Genomic DNA, 18,784 nt, shown 5'->3' on the forward strand with positions numbered 1-18,784 from the left:
CACTCTACATGCAAATGATTGCTCTCATGCTAACATTAGCTTTGTACCTCAAATTTTAAGTTAGTCAACATGCTAGCGATAACCCTCATCCTTCTGGTGGCATCAACATGCTAGTAACTCAATATGCTAATGATAGCCCTCATGCTAAAATTAGCCTAGTAACTAAAATAAGCATTTTTGCTCATTTTTTATTTATTAGCTATGTTTATCATACTAAATGAAGCAAGTCAATGTAAGTCAACATGTTGGTGATACCTGACATTCTACTGACAGAATTCAAGCTAACCTTAGCATTTTAGCTCATTTTAGTTCATACATACTAATGCTAGCATACTGAAGGGAGTTAGTCCATGTTAGTCAATATAATAACGATACTCCACATGATATTAACTATTTTTTACTTGACCTTTCTATTGTGACAAATTTTCAGTGTTAGAATAGAACACTGGATTCCAACCGAAATGTTGAAACCCAGTGTTCGAAACACTGTGGCAGTGCAAAGGCCGGCCTCTTTTAAATTTCTTCCAAAATGTTCTGTTTTTTATTGTGATGCTAACACCCGACCCTTAGCAGAACTATTTTGGTTCTGATGGAGATCTGCTGCACAGACTTCACAAAGGGAAGTCATTTTAACGGTAGTGAAATAAGTACACACTCAAAAACACTGAACCCAAAATGAACACTGGGTTCATTGGACATTTTTTTGTTGTTTTTGTAGGGAAACTGGAGTGCTCAGAGATAACCCATATAAGAATAAAGAGAACAAACAACACACTCACCATTTACTGTATTGCTCACCTCAGAGCAACAGGGATGGAGGTTTGATAACAGCACATTTCTCTGTGTTTGCCTGTTCTTTCTCCGTTTATTTGAGTTTATTTTTGGTGATCTCCCTACGTTGAAAAGAACAGTCATGTGGACTCTCGAGGCTGTTATATTGAATCTAGCATTTGTAGTGTATTTATTTAACTATCTAACCAGTTCAAGTGTTAAAAGGTGGACTCACTGCCCCAAAACAAAGACTTTCTGTTATAAGAAATGGAAACGATAATATAACTCAGTCCAGGGAGCAAGCAGACGAGATGAATTCACTGAACTAAGACAAATAAGACGAAATATATCACGGGGATTACATTTACATATTTACATTTATTGCTGCACGTTTAAGACTGACAGCCATAAAACTGATTGAAACTGATTTCCAATTTAAAAATCAAGAGAAAGAAGTTTATAAACAATCTCCATAATTGCTTAACCCTTGACCTTCATGCTTTGACACCTTTTGAGTGCTTAGATGGGGTAAAAAGAGGATAGACGGGCAATTTTATCCAAAAATATAACATTTTTGCAAGTATAGGAAGGTCACTGATAGTAGAAATAAAAAAGGAAAGCCTTTTTTTTTTTTACCAACAAACTTTTATCAAAAATTGATCAAGTTAACTTTACACACCTGAAACCAGGATAAATTCATCCCAAAGAAATAAAGTACTGACAAAACAGTTTGACATGATTGTTTATTTAGTTTACTTTTTTCAGAATTGATCATTTCTGATGATATTCAGTCATTATAGTCCTTGGATCCTAAACAGTAAATTGCCACATATTGTCTATCTCCAGAAAATCTTTCACTTACTTATCTTGTGTAGAGTTACTGCGTTTTGTTGAACCTTGGCAGCAGCAATTCAATATTTCTTGTGAACTGTTGATTTCCTGTCAATTAGTTCATTAAAACCACAAAAGCTGTATTTAAATTACCAGCAAGACCCCTGTCTCCTTCAGGGAATGATATATTCACAGATATACTTCTTCAGGCTGCGGCATACCTCATCATACCACTTCCCCTGAGCAGTCAGGGAAAGAGCAACACAGCTCTCTCTTTTTGTCCCCGTCGGCTGCTTCTTGGAACGATCCCAGTTGAAGAAGCTGACTGGCATGCTGTTGACGTCAACGTACTGGCCTTCCTTCACTATGTCTGCCACACCGATCCAGAATTCCCTGATTCCTGGGGTGCTTCTCTTTGCGTAGTCCCTCACCTCATTGTTCTCCATCATATCTCGTGGTGTCGCAAGGGTTCCTCCCTGAGCGATGCAGTCTTCGTTGGCCTCATGGTAATGTTTGGGCTCCTCATTTAGAAGATAGCACTTCCTGTGTGCTTTGATCCCCCGAAGACACACTGAAAACAGAAATAAATTGCTGTAGAAGTGCAGCTAATTGCGATGTGAATATATTTAACAAAATCAAAGCTGTTGCAATGTCTAATCTGCAATATCAGTAACATTTCCAAATTATCTGAACGAAATGTTATTCACATCCGATATAAAGTTGGATATTGACTTTATGATTTAATAAATTATGTATGTTCTGCTGCCCTCTACTGGTGACAGAGAACACCAAGAACTTTACTTTTGTGCTAATCATCTTGTGTCAGAGAAATATTAGGTAGCAATAAGCAGATTATACATGCAAGGTACTCATTTATTGCAAATACATAATTCTGAAAGGAGCTATTGATTTTTAGCCATCTCATCTGTTAAGAAGGCATTTTGTGAGAGCATTACCTGTCTGCAACGCTTGCATCTCCTTTAGTAAGTTCACCTCTTGCCATAACTTCTCAATCTGGGCTTTCACATCCTCATCCTCTGCAGCTGCACGTAGAAAACCAAGCAAAACAAAACAAACACTTCAGACAAACACTGATGCAGACAACATCTTTTACAAAAGCTGTCACATGCACATCTACCTCCAGACTGCCGGGGTGAAACAGCTTTCCTTGTGCGAGATGGACGGCTGCAGCAGAGCAAGGAGAAACTCAGTGCAAGGAAGACAGGCAGGACCAGATGAGCCATGTCTGAGGCCAGGGGAACCGAGAGTACGGGACTCTGGGGCACAACCTGTGCTACAGCGAAGGGAACTAAACATCCCACAGGCAGGTTAATATAGTGGCCCTCTGTCTGCCTCTCTGGGTTCTCTCTCTGCATTGGCTCCAGTGCTGTTTGTTTTTGTCAAAACATCATGAGGAGGCGAGGGTGGTGTCAAAGAATGATTTCCTTGTGTCTAGTTTTATTTTTAGATAAATATTTACTTGGAACAAGGTGCTCTAAGCAGCATTTTGCAAACTAAACAGACATTTATTGAACTGCTTCACTGTTACAGTGTCCCCCCATTTCTCTTAGCCTTGGACAGACTTAGCAGTATCTCGGTCTGGAATGAAAGGGAGTTTTTTTTTTTTTTCTTTTAAATCTTTCTTCAAAGTCAGAAGTTTACATACAGTTCCTTAGTATTTGTTAGCCTTAACAGTGTTTGATGAGAGTAAAATGTTTTGGGCATCATTCAAAACTTCACATCGTTTTGCTGGGATTTTGGCCCATTCCTCTAACGGATGTTTGTAGGCCTCATTACTCGTACACAGCTTCAGTTCTGCCCACAAATCTTCTTTGGAACCGAGATGAGTGCTTTCTGATCCAAAACATTTACTTTGTTTTTGAAACTAATGGCCAAAATGCAAATTTTGTTTATTTAATACTTAGCTAGTAAGAAATAATACATATAGATTATGATTCTGTAGTTGATTCTGTTGGAATTCAATTGTACTTTTTTTTTTTTTAATCCTCACTCTTCCGCTATAAATGTGTATGTTCTGGTTGAAGTTATTATTCCTTCTGAATATACAAGCAATCTGAAAATAAGGAGTTTTATAAAAAGATATACCACGTTTGCAGTTTTTATGAAAAATGCAAAAAGGTCCAAACGCAATCATGTTATGCTTTGTAGATATATTTATTCAAGTAAACAGAGCTGTGCTCAAAGAAAATACACAAAAACTGTGACAAAAATATACAACCATTGTTTAGAAAGAATGCTATAAATACACTACAGTGCTGAAAGCATTTACAGGGAAATACAATAACACACACATACACACACACACACAAACCTATCCTGTCATTCACAAACACTCTCATTCACATAGACGTGACATTAAAGGCAGCAAAATTTTTTAGATCTTTTCCTAGTTGAAAAATCTAAAGGATGTAATCACTTTAACTGTGAACTAGTTTCAAACTATGTTTTCATACATCTAGAGTTGCAGAACTCATTACTTTGATTTTGTTGCAAAGCTGATACATTTAAAATGCACTGGAGAGTTTGACATTTTTTTTAAAAGCTGAGAAAATCTGGTCTGTTTTAAAACGATGCATCATTTAGACAACCCACTTGTTTGAAAATACAGTGCGATGCAGAGCTCCTTAAAAAGGATAATAAAATATGTTTTTGTTTTTTTTTACTGTAGAAACTAAAACTAGGACGCTTCCCTGAACAGGTGAGGAAGGATTTTGAACAACTTGTAGATCGCTTCTTATACCTTAGTAATATAATGCACAGTGCTGATCAAACTTGCATTAGCTTTCACAATAAAAATAGTTAATCTCTAAGTATTATGGCACTTTTGTTGTGAGGCACCAAACAGTAAACAACGTTGGTCAGACAAGGAGAGCAGAGGCTCCACAGCCCTTCGACTCCAGTCTGACTAGCTACTTCATAAAAATCCAGGGTCAGTAAATATCGCTCTCTCTCTGCAAGATAAATACGTCCAACACTAAACCTTAAGGTGCCAAATCTGTTTCAATAATAAGGGTAACACTCTGTCAAGTTTCGTATTTTAGTCACGTAATTTTGGAATCAACCAGCACGCTGCGCAAACAGAAAAACATTATCTTCCAAAAAATCATCAAATCATTATACAAATCTGAAAAATTTATGCCATTTTTTTTTAAGTTTAAATAAAATACATTTGTTTGTGATACATTTCCTCACCTCTGGACTTATTAAAGACACTAATTTGTAGCTCAAAGGCACTGGTGCTCCTTTAATATATGAAGGATGGCTCATCAGGTAAAAACTATTGTGCAAATCGGACTTTCCTGTTGGCACTTTACTTTTATAAGGAAAGGATATACAGTGGGTTTCAAAAGTGTGTATGGTCGATTTAAAAAGGTGAGGCTTTTGGAATGTAAAACATGTACATTTTAACTAACACAGAAACATAGGTTAGGGAGAAAATGTACAAAACAAAACAAACTAAAACAACACCAAAAAAAACAAAACAAAAAAAAAAACATTTGCAAACCTTGTGTGTCTGCACCCTGAAACTGCGATATTTTTGAAGCACCTTTTTAATTAAAGATCAAGATAACATCTTGAGTTAACGCCTCCAAACAGCTGATTAGTCTAAGAAGAGTTAATTTGTCCTGGTAGGATTTCCCTCACATTTGCGTCCTTCTCGTTAAACATTTATAAAGAAATCCACTAAGAAATTACAGCAAATGTACCAGTTAGAAGGAGGATGCCATTTATAAGCATTCTATAATATGTCACAGTAAACACACGACTGGAAAAATTTCTGGGCAACAATTTCAGTACTAAAACTTTGTGTTTGGCCACATTTTGAAAAAAATCATGTTTGGTACAAAAACAGCTGAGCACTGTAAAACATGGAGGTGACGAGATCATTCTCTGGACTAACTTTTCTTCACAACAAATTGGAGTTTGTCAGGGTGAAGGACATTGTTGAACAGTTCTGAAAACCAGTCACTTTGGACTAAAAAGTGAAATCTGAAGATGAACCAGGGTTTTGTTCTTCAGTAGCACAATAAGACCAGGAATACATCCAAGTTAACAAAAGACTAGCTACATCTTAAGAAAATCAAAGTTTTGCAATAGTCTGGAACCAAACGTGCAGGGAAATCTTTTGGGCTATTTAAGGAAGGCTGTGGACAACAGATGTCCTCACAGTCTGATTGATTTTGATAGTTTTTCAGGGCAATATTGCTAGATCAAGAAGTAGGGTGATGATGGACTCCTACGAAAAACAACTAAAAGTGTTTGTGGGTGTGTATATATATATATATATATATATATATATATATATATATATATATACCAAGGTTGTTGGTTATATATATATAACCAACAACCTTGTTTGGTTATATATATATATATATATATATATATATATATATATATATATATATATATATATATATATATATATATATATTTTTTTTCTTTTTTTTTTCCCCAGACAGATTTGCTTTTATCCCTGTTAAAATAAGCAGGAAATATGGAGGAAGTATTGGAATGATTCATCATGGTCTCATAACTTGTTGCAAAAACTTGGACTTTAAACAGGGATGTCTGCTTACATCCCTGTGCATCATTTGTCAGTATTAAGACACTAAGATAAATTGTCATATTTTTCAGTTCTTTGATCAACTTCAAATTGTTTCATTGTTAACAAAAATGCTGTGCTAAGCATCGATATGACTGCTTCAGTGAGTTTGCATGCTTTCCCAAACTTGCTAATTTAGAGTACTGTTGGCAGATAATTTATAATTTATAAAACGCACAGAAATACTGACATTACATCAATATAGAGTAAGTTACAGTAGTAGAATTGCTCCAAAGACAAACAGGTCATATTTCTTCTTTTCCAAATCTACCAACAAGTAATAGGTAACAGAGAGAAAAGCACAAAGACATCCACACATTTATGCATACATGCACACAGAACATGCAGACATATATACACACTGGTTGGGTTCCTCTGTGGTGAATCTATGCAGTCCGTAGGTGAGCAGTACCGGCTCTCATCGACTCTAATGAATGAAAGGCATACGCTCCTTGCTGTCATTATCTCCTTCGGGCTCCTCCTCTTCCTCTCCTGCTTCACTGGTCTCTGTGCTGTCGTTGGCCATCTAGTGGTAAAATAGTAATGTTGAGCAGAGATAAACAGATGTGAGATGACATCAAATGGCTACACATCTGCTCTCTAATAAAGGCCTGTTTCTTAAATTAAATAAGGGGTACTGTAAAATATGATAAAATCCTATTCACCTTTCTCTGACACTTTGCTAAGCTTTTGACACAGATATCAGAAACATTAAAACAATACACAATTTATGAAAAAACGTTCATCAAATGTCTAATTAAATCTGGAAGAATGCCTTTTGGCAACAACCTTGTTTGGTTATTTCAAATGCCTGTGTACTCAAAATAAATAAATACAATTGTGTCACTGTTTAGTACACAAATACACACTATTTATAATATTATAAATAAGCATTTGAGAACTACGCAGTCATTTGCTAAGTTCCGGGTGAAGTGTTGACTCTCTTCACCTGGCTTTTTGCTGTGTTTTACATCCTGTATGAGGTTATTGCTATTTTCGTCATCTGTTCTCTTCTCAATTCTTTTCTTACCAAAGGGGTTGGACTCTTCTCAACATCCAGAATAAGTTTTCCAATGTTGCCTCTGTCATGAATTCTCTGCATAGCCTCTTTCACCTAAAAACAAACACATTTTTTTATTAATTACATTTTAGGCTCCTCTTTGCATGTAACAAAATATCATAACTGAAGATATACCACAGTTTCAAATAAATATGGTTCCCAAGTCATAAAATTTCCATTGAAAATTATGTAAATGCCTGAGAAAAGACTTGTTTTAACTCTCTGACACTTATTTCCTGCAGCCATTTTTTTCTGCCCAGGCTACTTCTAGTGCATGTTTCTAAAGTAGAGATCTGAAACTGGGCTGTTTATGTTGATTGCATCCTCTGACGTTGAGCAGCTTCTCCTCCTGCAAGAGTGCTGCTGTAACTTGGTGACACAGATCTCCACCCACTGCAGCAATTGAGACTAAAAACTGAGAAATCATACTAATACAGCATCGATTTCCAATGTCACTGCAGCTACGATTGAAAGCCACTGACTGACTCTCCAAACTGTGTTAAAATATTTAAATAAAATAGATTTTGAAATGAACTAAGCCTATTTGAACTGTAAGAGATAGGAAAAGAGATCAGAGGAGGATTACGGTCTACCATCTGATATTTATTGTGATCAAGCTCTGAAACTGAGTCAAAACCAGTATCAACTCAGAAGAAAAATTGTAATGATGCCCAGGTCTTTAATAGTTAAATTATGATATGACTCATAAAAACAGCAACTAAACAGGCAACTGCAGCAGGTACTACTGCTGCATGTCTGGTCCATGCAAAGGTAAAAACAGTCAGTGATCAACAATCCTGGACAGTTGTCACTTTAATCTGAATAGGGGAACATAAAGAATGTAAAATATTTTTAGCTGTATTGGATAAAATACTTTAAAAAGCCTGAAGCTGGAATTATGTGATTCCTGTATATGTCCTCTAACTTTCTGAATTTTATCTATGTATTTGGGTGTCCAGGTTTAAGTTCTGTCTGTGTAAATGAAAATACATCTTGTTATTTTGGTTGGTATAATCTTATAGTGATCACTTTTTTTTTCTCCAACACTTGTGTTTGACTCGGTAGTACAACTAATTGCAATTCCAACTAAGCCAAGCTCCCACAGGTATATATGTGGATATGTTGAAAACTTCCCCAGCGCGAACAGACAGCAACACTGAAAGAGCTAAAGAAATTCCAACAAGCACAGATTGTGTTCCACATGTGAGAACAATCTGTGGTTTCCTCCGTAGGCTGCAAAACAGAAATTCTTTCTTCCACAAAAGCATTCAACCATCAGTATGATCTCTCAGAATTGTTAATGATAATCTTAACTAATTTTGCCACACAAAAAAAAAAAACAGTACTGCACATCACAACAAAAACAAAGTGCCCACAGAGGAAGATGGTGGTGGCAGCATCAGGCTCTAGAGTTACATTTCTTAAGATGGAAAAAATAGTCATGTTTTCGTAAAGGTATGATGATAGTTATGGGAGCGTTCTCGTTCACTAACCATGGTACATTTTAAAAATCGCGTCCCACAAGTGAACATGGTCTCATGCAGCCATCAAAATGCAATTCTTATCAAACTACTGTCTAATTAATCTATAGGGGGGATTTTGTGTCTGGGCAGTGATAAGCTCATTATTTCGGTTGTCTATCAGATGCTCAATCAACTGCCTCTAATACTCTGCAACACTCATGATGACATCACTTAAGCCCTCTGGTGCCTGCTTGGTTTCTTGTATATAAAATTGTTTCCACCAAACCTTTTGGGTGCTTTACTTGCTGTCAACGAATACATTTGATAACAGCACAAAGAAGAAAATTGTTTCAAGTATTAACTCATTCCAGGCACTGAAAATAGCATTTCATATTTTAACTTTATAAAAATTTTAGATGAATAAAAGTTTAACCCTGAAAATAATGGAGCGTGGCTACTAAGTGTTTTCCTATGCCTAAATGAATTGTTCAAGTTAAAAAGTTCACATGTAGGAAGTTATAAAGCAAAAAAAAAAGAAGAAAATTGATGCATTTTTTTCATTTTACTCTGATGAGTCCGCCAACAGTCTCTGCATCAAAAACACATCTAACTTGTCAAAGCAGCACACAGTTTAACCTCATTGCTCCTCATTAAAGTGAAAATGTGAGTAGCAGAAGGAGGACATATCTTGTTTTCTCATTATAGTTACACACCCACAACTGAATGTGTGGCTCTTTGTCTGCAGCCACTGTGCCACAAATTTTCCGTGGTTAAATGGAAAAGCAACAACCAAGCCAGGGGCAAAATTAGGTTGGAAATGTTTCCCTCCTTTTCTGCTTGGCAGCTGCTTTTCTCAGGAAAAGGAACAAACACCATGAGATTTTAGGACTTTTGTGACTGGGTAATTATAAACTGATTGAATTTTATAGTTTATTTTTATTTATTTATTTTTTTTTATTAGAATTTATTTTTTCTGAAGACCAGACGAGAGAATTAGAAACACTTAGATATATTCTGAGGAAAACCCCTCTCTGAGTTGACCCACTCAAATGCGTCCTGCTCAGTGTTTGAGTCAGGAAAGAAAGGTTACCATGGTCAACATGTAAACTAATGTCCAATTAATTGTTGTTCCACCCATTCTAACAAGTGAAGCCTGACACAACATCCCACGCTATCCAGCCCTCTAATGAAATTCTTCATGGACAATGGTTACAGTGAATGGCCTGAGCTGTTTGCCAGTGTTTAATGACAACACTACATTATACGTTTCCCATGAGAGAAAAAAAAAACAACAAAAAAAAAAAAAACATGATGACACAGACAACTCATCAATGCCGTTTGACCAGCGATACAAAGATCAGAGCCTCAGGTTCTTACCTCCTCCAGCGCCCACAGTGAGTCCACGACAGGCCTGATCTTCTTCTGTTCGTATAGAATCAAGAGTTTGTCCATTGCTGATTTTACGAGATTACATCCTCCTTGTTTGAAGAGAAGGTTGAGGAGGGAGAATCCCGCTATGACTTTGTTCTCCTCATAAAGTTTAATTGGATTCACCTTTTCCACCTGCCACCACTAAGGAATAAAATAGAACAGAAGAACCAGAAAATACTTATTTATACACAATATACGCTCAATATTGATTTGGACAAATATATATATATATATATATATATATATATATATATATATATATATATATATATATATATATATATATATTAGGGCTGAAACGATTCCTCGAATGATTCGAGTACCTCGATTACTAAAATTCCTCGAGGAAAATTTACCTGCCTCGAAGCTTCGTTAATTTATGTTTTATTAGTTAGCGCACCGTGTTCCGGCCGGGACTTCATTTGCGTTGCGCGGAGCTCTCACTTCCGCCTCTTTGTTGTTGACAAAAGCTAAGTCTCAGCGGCATAAAGTCCAATCTTCAAGATTGGCCCGTGGGGATTTTATTGATTGATGATAATGCCCGACTTTTTATCGTTTTTGGGGAACCAATAAGCATCCTTAAAATGACTGGGGGAATGCCTGGAGTACGGCAGCATTTCTCCTCCGGGGCTGCTGGTTGAAAGCGAACGGCGGGAAGAGCGCTGAGGTGAGCGGCTAGACTGAACAGGGCGGGCGGCTGAGTAGCTGATGCTTACCGTGTAAATGTAGCTTTACCGACGAACCGCACAATAAATTTCATATCCCGGTCTGAAGAAACGGGTGGCGGAGCGCATCGTACATGGCTGGTAGATGAGTTTCTGAGTGTGACCAGTGCAGGTGTCGTAAATATCCCGTATTGCTTCCCCCCGTGTTCGTCCCCCGGTCTAACGGTTCGTCAGTCCGCTGGTCTATTTCCTCCCCTCCACCCCATCTTACGTTCGTTCATTCGCCCTCTCCTCCCACTCCAGGCGGCATTTCCCGTATTTTCAAACCCAAAGCGTGACAGGTTAGGTGGCAAGGTGAGTTTAATTAATCTATTAAACTCACTGAAGATGAATACATAAACTAAAAGCTGGATTGTAGACATTTTTTATAAGCATATTTGTGAGCCTGCCTCTTTGTTACTAAATTCAATATAATTTCAGATTTTTATATAACTTTTCTTCTGGTTAACTTAGAAAGTGAGCTATTATTGTTACAGGTTAGTTTTCTAAACTACAAAAAAGCAACTGTTAGGGATGCTCAAATATGAAAAATTGGACTGATATTGATATCTGATAGTAACACCGGTATTATGCCAGATTTACCAATATTTCATTTTATAATTTTTTTTATCCGATTACTCGATTAATCGTAAGAATAATCGATAGATTACTCGATTACTAAAATATTCGTTTACAACAGCCCTAATATATATATATATATATATATATATATATATATATATATATATATATATATATATATATATATATATATATATATATAATGATGTTTCTTTACAATATGGATGCGTTGTGTCTCAGACTCACAGATTTTGCAAAGCTGAAGAAGCTCTTTGTTTCCCCAGTTACCATATTTGACGCACCTGTAAAAACCAGAATAAAGTGTTTCAGTATGCTGGACAGCGGTCAGCAACAGGCAATTTTGACCCCTGTCAGCGGTGAGGCGGGGGAGACCTTTAGGTCAGTGAAAACATGCCTTTACATGTTCAGAACAAGTTAATGAATCTCCTAATGATTAAGCTGAATTCATGAGCCCTGACAGGAACTAAAGGACCTCTGTATCAGTTAACACAGACAATTAATCACATTTGAAGATTAAAGAGTACATAAAGCCAGTATAGTATTACTGCTGTACACATTAATCACTCCAAAATATGCAAGATGATTATAATGAAAAACATTAAAAAATCTGATAAAAACATCACATTAGGTTCCTCTCATTATGAAAATGACAGATTATCAGTGTAGCTCATCTTGATGGAAACAAAATTCACCAGAAAAATATCTCTAAGCGTTTTTCAGTTGACGTCGACATCAATTTAATCAAACAATATCGGTAAAGCTAGCATTTGTAGTCAGATAAATACATGTATATTTATGCATCACACTTGCTAAATACGCTCAAACATTGTCCTATTGTACCCTATTGTACCATATAGGATGTAGGTTCCCAGTGGCTTTAGGAGACTGAGGCTTTTCCCTGTGTTTTCTCCACACAGGCAGTCCAGCACAATGTCAACTCCATCTGTAGAGATCCTGTCGATCAAAGCAAAAGTGAAGTTCTTTGAAAAATACAGCTACAGGCAGCAATGAAAGCACCAAGCAGTCCAAGAGGGCCCAGTCTCCATCATATTGAAGAGGTAAACATGTTTGTCTAATTGCACAACCGCTCAGAAGTTGCAAGGACTCTTTTATTTATTTTTTTTATAGCTCAAAGCAGGTGGGTTCAGTTTTGAAGCAAATTTCAGGTCAAGTTGCACAGTAATTGTCGTTTTTGTTTTAGGTGCCTGCTCGGATTACTACTTACCCAAACAGGCAGCTGTGATTTCTGAGTCAGGATTTGGGTCCTTACAAAGGAACTTTGTCAGACCTCTGTCCTGATGTTACTCCAATAGCATGTGGATTTTATAGCTATAAAACATGCATTTGATGTTGGGGAAGTTTTAATCAAGTAATCTGTAACTCAGGTGTGTCCTTGAGATATAATGTCCTGCAGATTTTAACCCTGCTCCAGAACATCTGAATCAAATGAGTGACTCCTTACCAGGCCTTTAGCTCAATGACATGATGAAATTCAGTCATTTCATCTAAGTGTGTTGGAGCAGGATCTAAAATCTGCAGGACAGTAGATTTCGAGGACCAGGGTTGGAGACCCCTGGTTCAACTTGTATCAAGATTAAATTTAAGGCAATCACAGAACCCATAAGACATATTAGCTCAAGCTGAAATATTAGTTATTGGATTTTTCTCACTGATAAAGATTTATGCTGTTGTGTTTGTGTGTGTCCAGTGTCAGTTTGTGAAACCAGCAGATTTTGCTAATTGTTGCTGTGCAAACTACAACTAACAACCGGAGAGGATAAAACATTTCTCCCCATTTAAAGAATTAAAGTACAGCAGCAAGATCCAAACAGTTAAATCCCACAACATTTTAAAATACAAGGCAGTCATGTTGGAAATCTAACTTAGAGTAAGCTCACGACTTCAGGAGGAAATCTATTTGATTTTTTTCTATTTGGAAATTTAAAAAATAATTATATTATAAATAAATTATAAATAAAATTATAAATAAAAGAATAAAAGAAAAGTTTAAGGTAAGTCTCAAATTCAGACATCTGACTACAAATTAAAAATGAAATTAATTTATATTAATCAAATTAATTCAAACGACAACCAATCCTAAGCTTTAATAAGATCTTTAAAAAAACTGTCTTAACATAATGAAGCAAACTATTTGAGCATTGACAAACACTGTAATTTGCATTTCTCATTAATTCTTGACAGATTCATAATATAATATAATATATAAATGCTTATATCAAAAATGCCTATGTGACAGATCCCCGATTAGTTAGCCGCAGTGCAGATTTAGTTGCATATGTTAAAAATTCATCTACAGAAACAGGTGAAAATCTGGATGTTACATAGTATTTTTAAAATTTTATGCTAAGATATGATTACATAACTTCTGTTTATAGCAGCGAAGATTAAATACAAAAGGGCAAAAACGACCGAGTCCATAAATACAGCCTGTGATTCATCCTGCAGAGAGACTTTATGTTCTGTCTAATCATGGATTCATAAAGTTATGATCATTTACTCTCTTGGGTCTTTCTGTCTGTAAAACGTGCAGGCTACAACCCACGTTTCTTTTCAGCGCTGCCTACAGAGTAATTAGATATGCAGTATCCACAACATATGAGACTGAGTTACAAAAAGGCTGCTGCTTACGTTATTAGCAGACATAAAACTTTTGAGACTTGTTAAAGGAGTGAAGATTAAATAAAATAAGGGATAAAATGACCACAGTTTCTTGCTTCTTGATCTTTAGTTTGGAGCACCTGCTTAGCAGAACTGACTGGTGGTCATGTGATTCTCGTGGTTTTTGCCTTTTGCAAAACGACCAATTTAACTGAACTTTGTACTTGATCCTGAGAAGAATGTGAAGGCCAGAGAGATGAAAAGCACACTAATCCACAACCAATGCTGATAATAAGTGTAAGTGTAAAATCACTCCTATTGAATCTTTTGTGAATCATTTTGTGTTCATAAATATTCAATGTACTACAAACCTTTCACATTATTTCTATTTTCCTTACACTTTGATTCATAATGAATAATCTAAAGAGATTTTTTGATGGCCTTTAAGGTTTGTCTTAGGACATATGTTGCTTTTTCACCCATTTCCTGTTTAGCTTTTCTTTTTTTTTTACTTCTTGAGTAGTCGCTGTCTATTTCTAAAACTGTTTTGAAAGCCCATCTCTTTTCACTGGCTTCTGACCTAGCATGAGAGAGGTCACTTGTCAAGTTGTAGATGACATTTTTTATGTAATTGACTGTTTTATTTTGATGTTTTTACATGGTGTCTGTTGGCTTGTCATGGCTAGTGGTTGTACTTGGACATCAACATGTAAAAGTGAGAAATGTGGAGGATAAATTTAAGGCCTGAATTATGTACATAAGAAGAACAATAACATGTTTAAGATACAGTATAAGGGAAAAACCTAGTAAAGACCTGACCAAGGACTAGAAAGATACCTCATCAATTAATGAACTGCAACATTTTGTCTTGCTAGTGCTAAAATAACCTTTCATAACTGTCAAAGAGCATAATGGTGAAATTTATAAGTTTTACCTGCAGACTTTAAAATTTAATTAAGGGCTGCTAGTTTTATTACTAGCAGTTCCATTGTCATAATTGTCAAGAATTAACACTGACTCAGTCCTTGAATGAAGCCAGAATAATTAGTAGGTCAAGTATCAACAGAAACTAGTCAATCTGATTTTTTTTTTATGTCAGAAGTTCAGATCCTGAAGGTTCTGGGATCTGCTTTATGCATTTTGATCTTCAGTTCTTTCTAAGGGCTTTTAATTGGATTCAAGTCAGGTGGTTGACTGGGTCATTCTAGCTGCTTTATCTTCTTCCTCTGACACAAACTGAGTGTTTTCTTGACTCTTTGTTTAGGACCCTGTGTCATTCCACTTTATTAATACATAACTTACAAAAAATATATATTTTCCATGTGTGGATTACTTGGTTTGTTACTGAGATCTGTTGTGCATTTTATCAATTGGATGATTAAAAATGTATTTGTTGAAAAAAAAAAGAAAAAAAAAAAAAACTTGACATGTCCTCCCCTGTACCAAACCAAAAACATTACCCTGAAAATAAATTAATACTGGACTGGAAATAGGAATAAATGCTGAATACATTGCACTAAAAATTTATTAATTTTTTTGACAGCGTGGAAAATAATGCTTAAGACCACTTTTAGAAGATTATCACAAATAGGGACTCCTTAGACGCAACATATCCAAAAATAAGGGATGACCTCAGACTCTTGCACAGCAGCTTCTCTTTGAATTGCAGTCGAGCAGACAGCATGTATTACAGAGTAATATTTATCACTGCCCAGCCCTAATTGGTTCAGCTGTTCCACAAGCAGACCTCCACCCAGACCTGCACAATGCCACTGCTTTCTGAGAGCAGCCCGTAGTTGCCATGGGGACCACTGCCACTCAACCACAAATAAGGCAACCGGTAGCATCTGCATCCTCGTGCAGCCCTCTGCCCACAGCAAAGTCCACGTTATCGCATCAGCTACCTGAGCCGCCGTAGTTTCAAACTGACGCAACACATTTAACATAAAATCCTGCGTTCTTACTTTTTCACTTCTTGTATGTAGTCGGCGTTTCTGTCAAAAAGGTGTGTCACAGAGTCTTTGATGGATGTGTGCTTGAAACAGGAGGCGATCCCAAACACAGTTACATTAGGTACAGTGGAGCATAATTGAGCCACTGCTTGTCCCTGAAAATGATAACAGCAACAAGCATTCATCAAAGTCTGGGAATAGATAAAAGCATAGAATTTTTCAAAGTCTAGAAGTAGATAAAAGCATAGAATTTATCAAACAAAGTAATAGTCTGTTTGCAAAAAAAATTGAGTAGGGTGATTTTTAGAACAGCTGCATTTGTCTTTGTTTTCAACAAACACAGCTTAGCCGTTCAGTGAGCAGGTGTTTCAGTTTCCAAAGCACCAATGCTGTTTAATGAACTGCCATTTTACTTTTTCATGCCTTTTGTACTTACCACTGCACCCCCAGCTGAGTGGACCAGCACCGACATTCCTTCCCGCAGACTGGTAACTTCAAAGAGCATCATATACGCAGCCACAAAGTTCAGGGAGAACGCTGCAGCCTCTGTAAACGTCATATCGTCTGGCATCTTGTAAACAAAATCCACTGGTGTGCAAACCACCTCGGCCCAGGCATTGTAGTTCATAAACGCCATAACTCTGTCACCTATCTGAGAGAAACATGCGCATACGTCAAGCAAGCATTTGTGCAACTTCTTACGGCTAAAACCTTTGTTTTGAAGTCATATGTAGATTTATCGACGTAGCATATATTCAGGAGCTGTTGCACAAACCCCACCTCAAATCCGTGTGTGTTTTCAGCCACAGACTCCACTATTCCACAGCACTCAAATCCAGGAACAAGGGGAGTTTTTGGAGGATTATCAATATTCCCCTGACGTACCATCAAATCCAGGAAATTCAAGCCACTGCAACACAAAATAATGAAGATTTTGTTGCTTGTTGACATGAAATGCTCCGGATTTAATGCTTAAATGAAGAACACTTGCCTTTGGAGGGTCTCAGTCCACAAGTAGGAGTTAAATGACATATTTAAAATGAGCTACTAAAAGATTTAAGGCTTACCCACAGCTACTTTTTTCATTATTATCAGCAGTGACTCATAGGCTTATCCTCTGAGAACACAAGGCCAGATTCCTCACATATGCTGCACTGAACAAAAATGAAATGCACTTTCATTTGTCTGTCTGCCAGCACTGGCAGGGGCTTAGCTGCAGTGGGAAATAAGAAAAGCTCTGCAAGAAATACAAGCACAGCCCTACAAGAGTGGAGAAGAAAAATGTGCCATTTTAGTTTGAAATGGCTGAATCAGGTTGAAAACGTTGGGATGAGTTTTGCTTATAAACAGGCTGCAGCCGGAAAAGCTCGTTAAAGAAAAAAAAAAGACCTGTAGATTCAAGGCTGCGAATTTCTGTATAATCAGATGTTGCTCGGCTTTCAGTTAGATTTTTTTTTTTTTTTAAATCATGCAAAAGCACAAAACCGTCTATAAATTAAGATCAGGATATGTTAGCTGTTATTCTAATAATCACCATGCTTTGACGCGGATCTTCACTTCACCATCCTGGGGCTCGGGCATTGCCTTCTTGGTAACCCGGAGTTTGTTCAGACCTCCGAAACCTGCCAGGACCACCGCTCGCATTTCTTTGGCGTTGGAAGGAGATTCCACGTTCACCGCCTCTTTACCTGCATTTCTGTCTATCATATACTCTGTTTCTTCTGTCATATCTACTCCTTCTTTAGCCATGTCGGAGTCCAGCTGCTCTCCCTCTCCGTTGATTCTCCACAGTGATGTGGAGAGAAGCAGACAGGGGCTGTTTTCCTGAGCTCAGTCAGGGCTGGAGGCTGAATTATACGTGCAAACATGTATAAAAAAAAATAATAAAACGAATCTTCTGGTTTTTATTATTTGTTTGTTTGTTTTCAACAAAAGACACGAAAGTTTACTATTTTGGCAACGAAGAAAATATTTAATCACGTATTAATCATTAATCCTCCGCCGTTAAAGTAAATGGTGCGCCATCTACTGGTGGACAGAGCAAAGCTATAGATTAATAAGGAACTTTTTTTCCCTTTCCAAAGCAAAACAGTGACCAAAACTGACAAACTGTAACACATAAATTGCATAATATATGCAGAAATAACTTATATAAACGTGTTGATTAAAGTAAGCCAGGAAATAAACGAATAAACTACAATTAAAAACGTGCAACTATTTATGGAATGACCATAAAACACCAACAAACAATTTTAGCAAGTTTTGTATAGTTCTTATTTGCATGCATTTGTCATTTTGGATTTTCTCATATTTAGATTTTTTTTTTTTTTGCTTTTTCAAATAGGTTTTTAGCATTTCTTCAATTCAAGGCCATTTACCTTGACTTGACCAACTTGCGTTGAAAGACGAGGTTGACCAAAGAAATAAGTTCAAAATGCAATATGAGACTTCAGTAGTGCAATATGTTTTGTACATGAAACATTAGTCAAATTGATATATATATATATATATATATATATATATATATATATATATATATATATATATATATATATATATATATATATATATATATATATATATATATATATACACACACACACACATTAGCTGAATGTAAGGAGAAAAGTCTCCAAAATGTGTGTTAAAACTCACATTTGTGTGACTCAAACTTTAGTGTCTCTTATCACTAATAATACTTGTATCTTGTATACTGATTTCCA

The 18,784-nt window shown here is 36.4% G+C and overlaps 2 protein-coding genes across 2 annotated transcripts; both read right to left on the reverse strand.

Annotated features, from left to right (window-relative positions):
* Positions 1 to 1,500: 1,500 nt before the first annotated feature.
* On the reverse strand, positions 1,501 to 2,993 carry clec3a (C-type lectin domain family 3, member A). Its single transcript, XM_014987608.2, has 3 exons — positions 2,741 to 2,993; positions 2,559 to 2,645; positions 1,501 to 2,173 (listed from the first exon to the last, which is right to left on the reverse strand). The coding sequence occupies exons 1-3, from the start codon at positions 2,976 to 2,978 to the stop codon at positions 1,776 to 1,778; spliced, it is 723 nt and encodes a 240-aa protein (XP_014843094.1). The 5' UTR covers positions 2,979 to 2,993; the 3' UTR covers positions 1,501 to 1,775.
* A 3,064-nt stretch (positions 2,994 to 6,057) lies between these two features.
* Positions 6,058 to 18,575, reverse strand: vat1l (vesicle amine transport 1-like). Its single transcript, XM_014987606.2, has 9 exons — positions 17,596 to 18,575; positions 16,842 to 16,971; positions 16,498 to 16,713; positions 16,074 to 16,216; positions 12,341 to 12,444; positions 11,716 to 11,771; positions 10,130 to 10,324; positions 7,260 to 7,343; positions 6,058 to 6,755 (listed from the first exon to the last, which is right to left on the reverse strand). Exons 1-9 carry the CDS (start codon positions 17,808 to 17,810, stop codon positions 6,657 to 6,659), a joined length of 1,242 nt encoding a protein of 413 aa, XP_014843092.2. The 5' UTR covers positions 17,811 to 18,575; the 3' UTR covers positions 6,058 to 6,656.
* Positions 18,576 to 18,784: the final 209 nt, after the last annotated feature.

This window comes from Poecilia mexicana, unplaced genomic scaffold (genome assembly GCF_051168715.1).
Source record: "Poecilia mexicana isolate PSO_F unplaced genomic scaffold, ASM5116871v1 scaffold_3, whole genome shotgun sequence".
NCBI lineage: Eukaryota > Metazoa > Chordata > Actinopteri > Cyprinodontiformes > Poeciliidae > Poecilia > Poecilia mexicana.

What these genes read in the sequence shown, in the direction of transcription:
- clec3a (XM_014987608.2), bottom strand. Translation starts at nt 2,978, where the DNA reads ATGCAGAGAGAGAACCCAGAGAGGCAGACAGAGGGCCACTATATTAAC. An exon ending in TTCACCCCGGCAGTCTGGAG is followed by an intron (nt 2,646 to 2,740) that starts GTAGATGTGCAT and finishes TTCTACGTGCAG; the next exon opens with CTGCAGAGGATGAGGATGTG. An exon ending in GATGCAAGCGTTGCAGACAG is followed by an intron (nt 2,174 to 2,558) that starts GTAATGCTCTCA and finishes TTCTGTTTTCAG; the next exon opens with TGTGTCTTCGGGGGATCAAA.
- vat1l (XM_014987606.2), bottom strand. Translation starts at nt 17,810, where the DNA reads ATGGCTAAAGAAGGAGTAGATATGACAGAAGAAACAGAGTATATGATA. An exon ending in AAGATCCGCGTCAAAGCATG is followed by an intron (nt 16,972 to 17,595) that starts GTGATTATTAGA and finishes TTTGTGTTGCAG; the next exon opens with TGGCTTGAATTTCCTGGATT. An exon ending in TACATACAAGAAGTGAAAAA is followed by an intron (nt 12,445 to 16,073) that starts GTAAGAACGCAG and finishes TTTGATCGACAG; the next exon opens with GATCTCTACAGATGGAGTTG.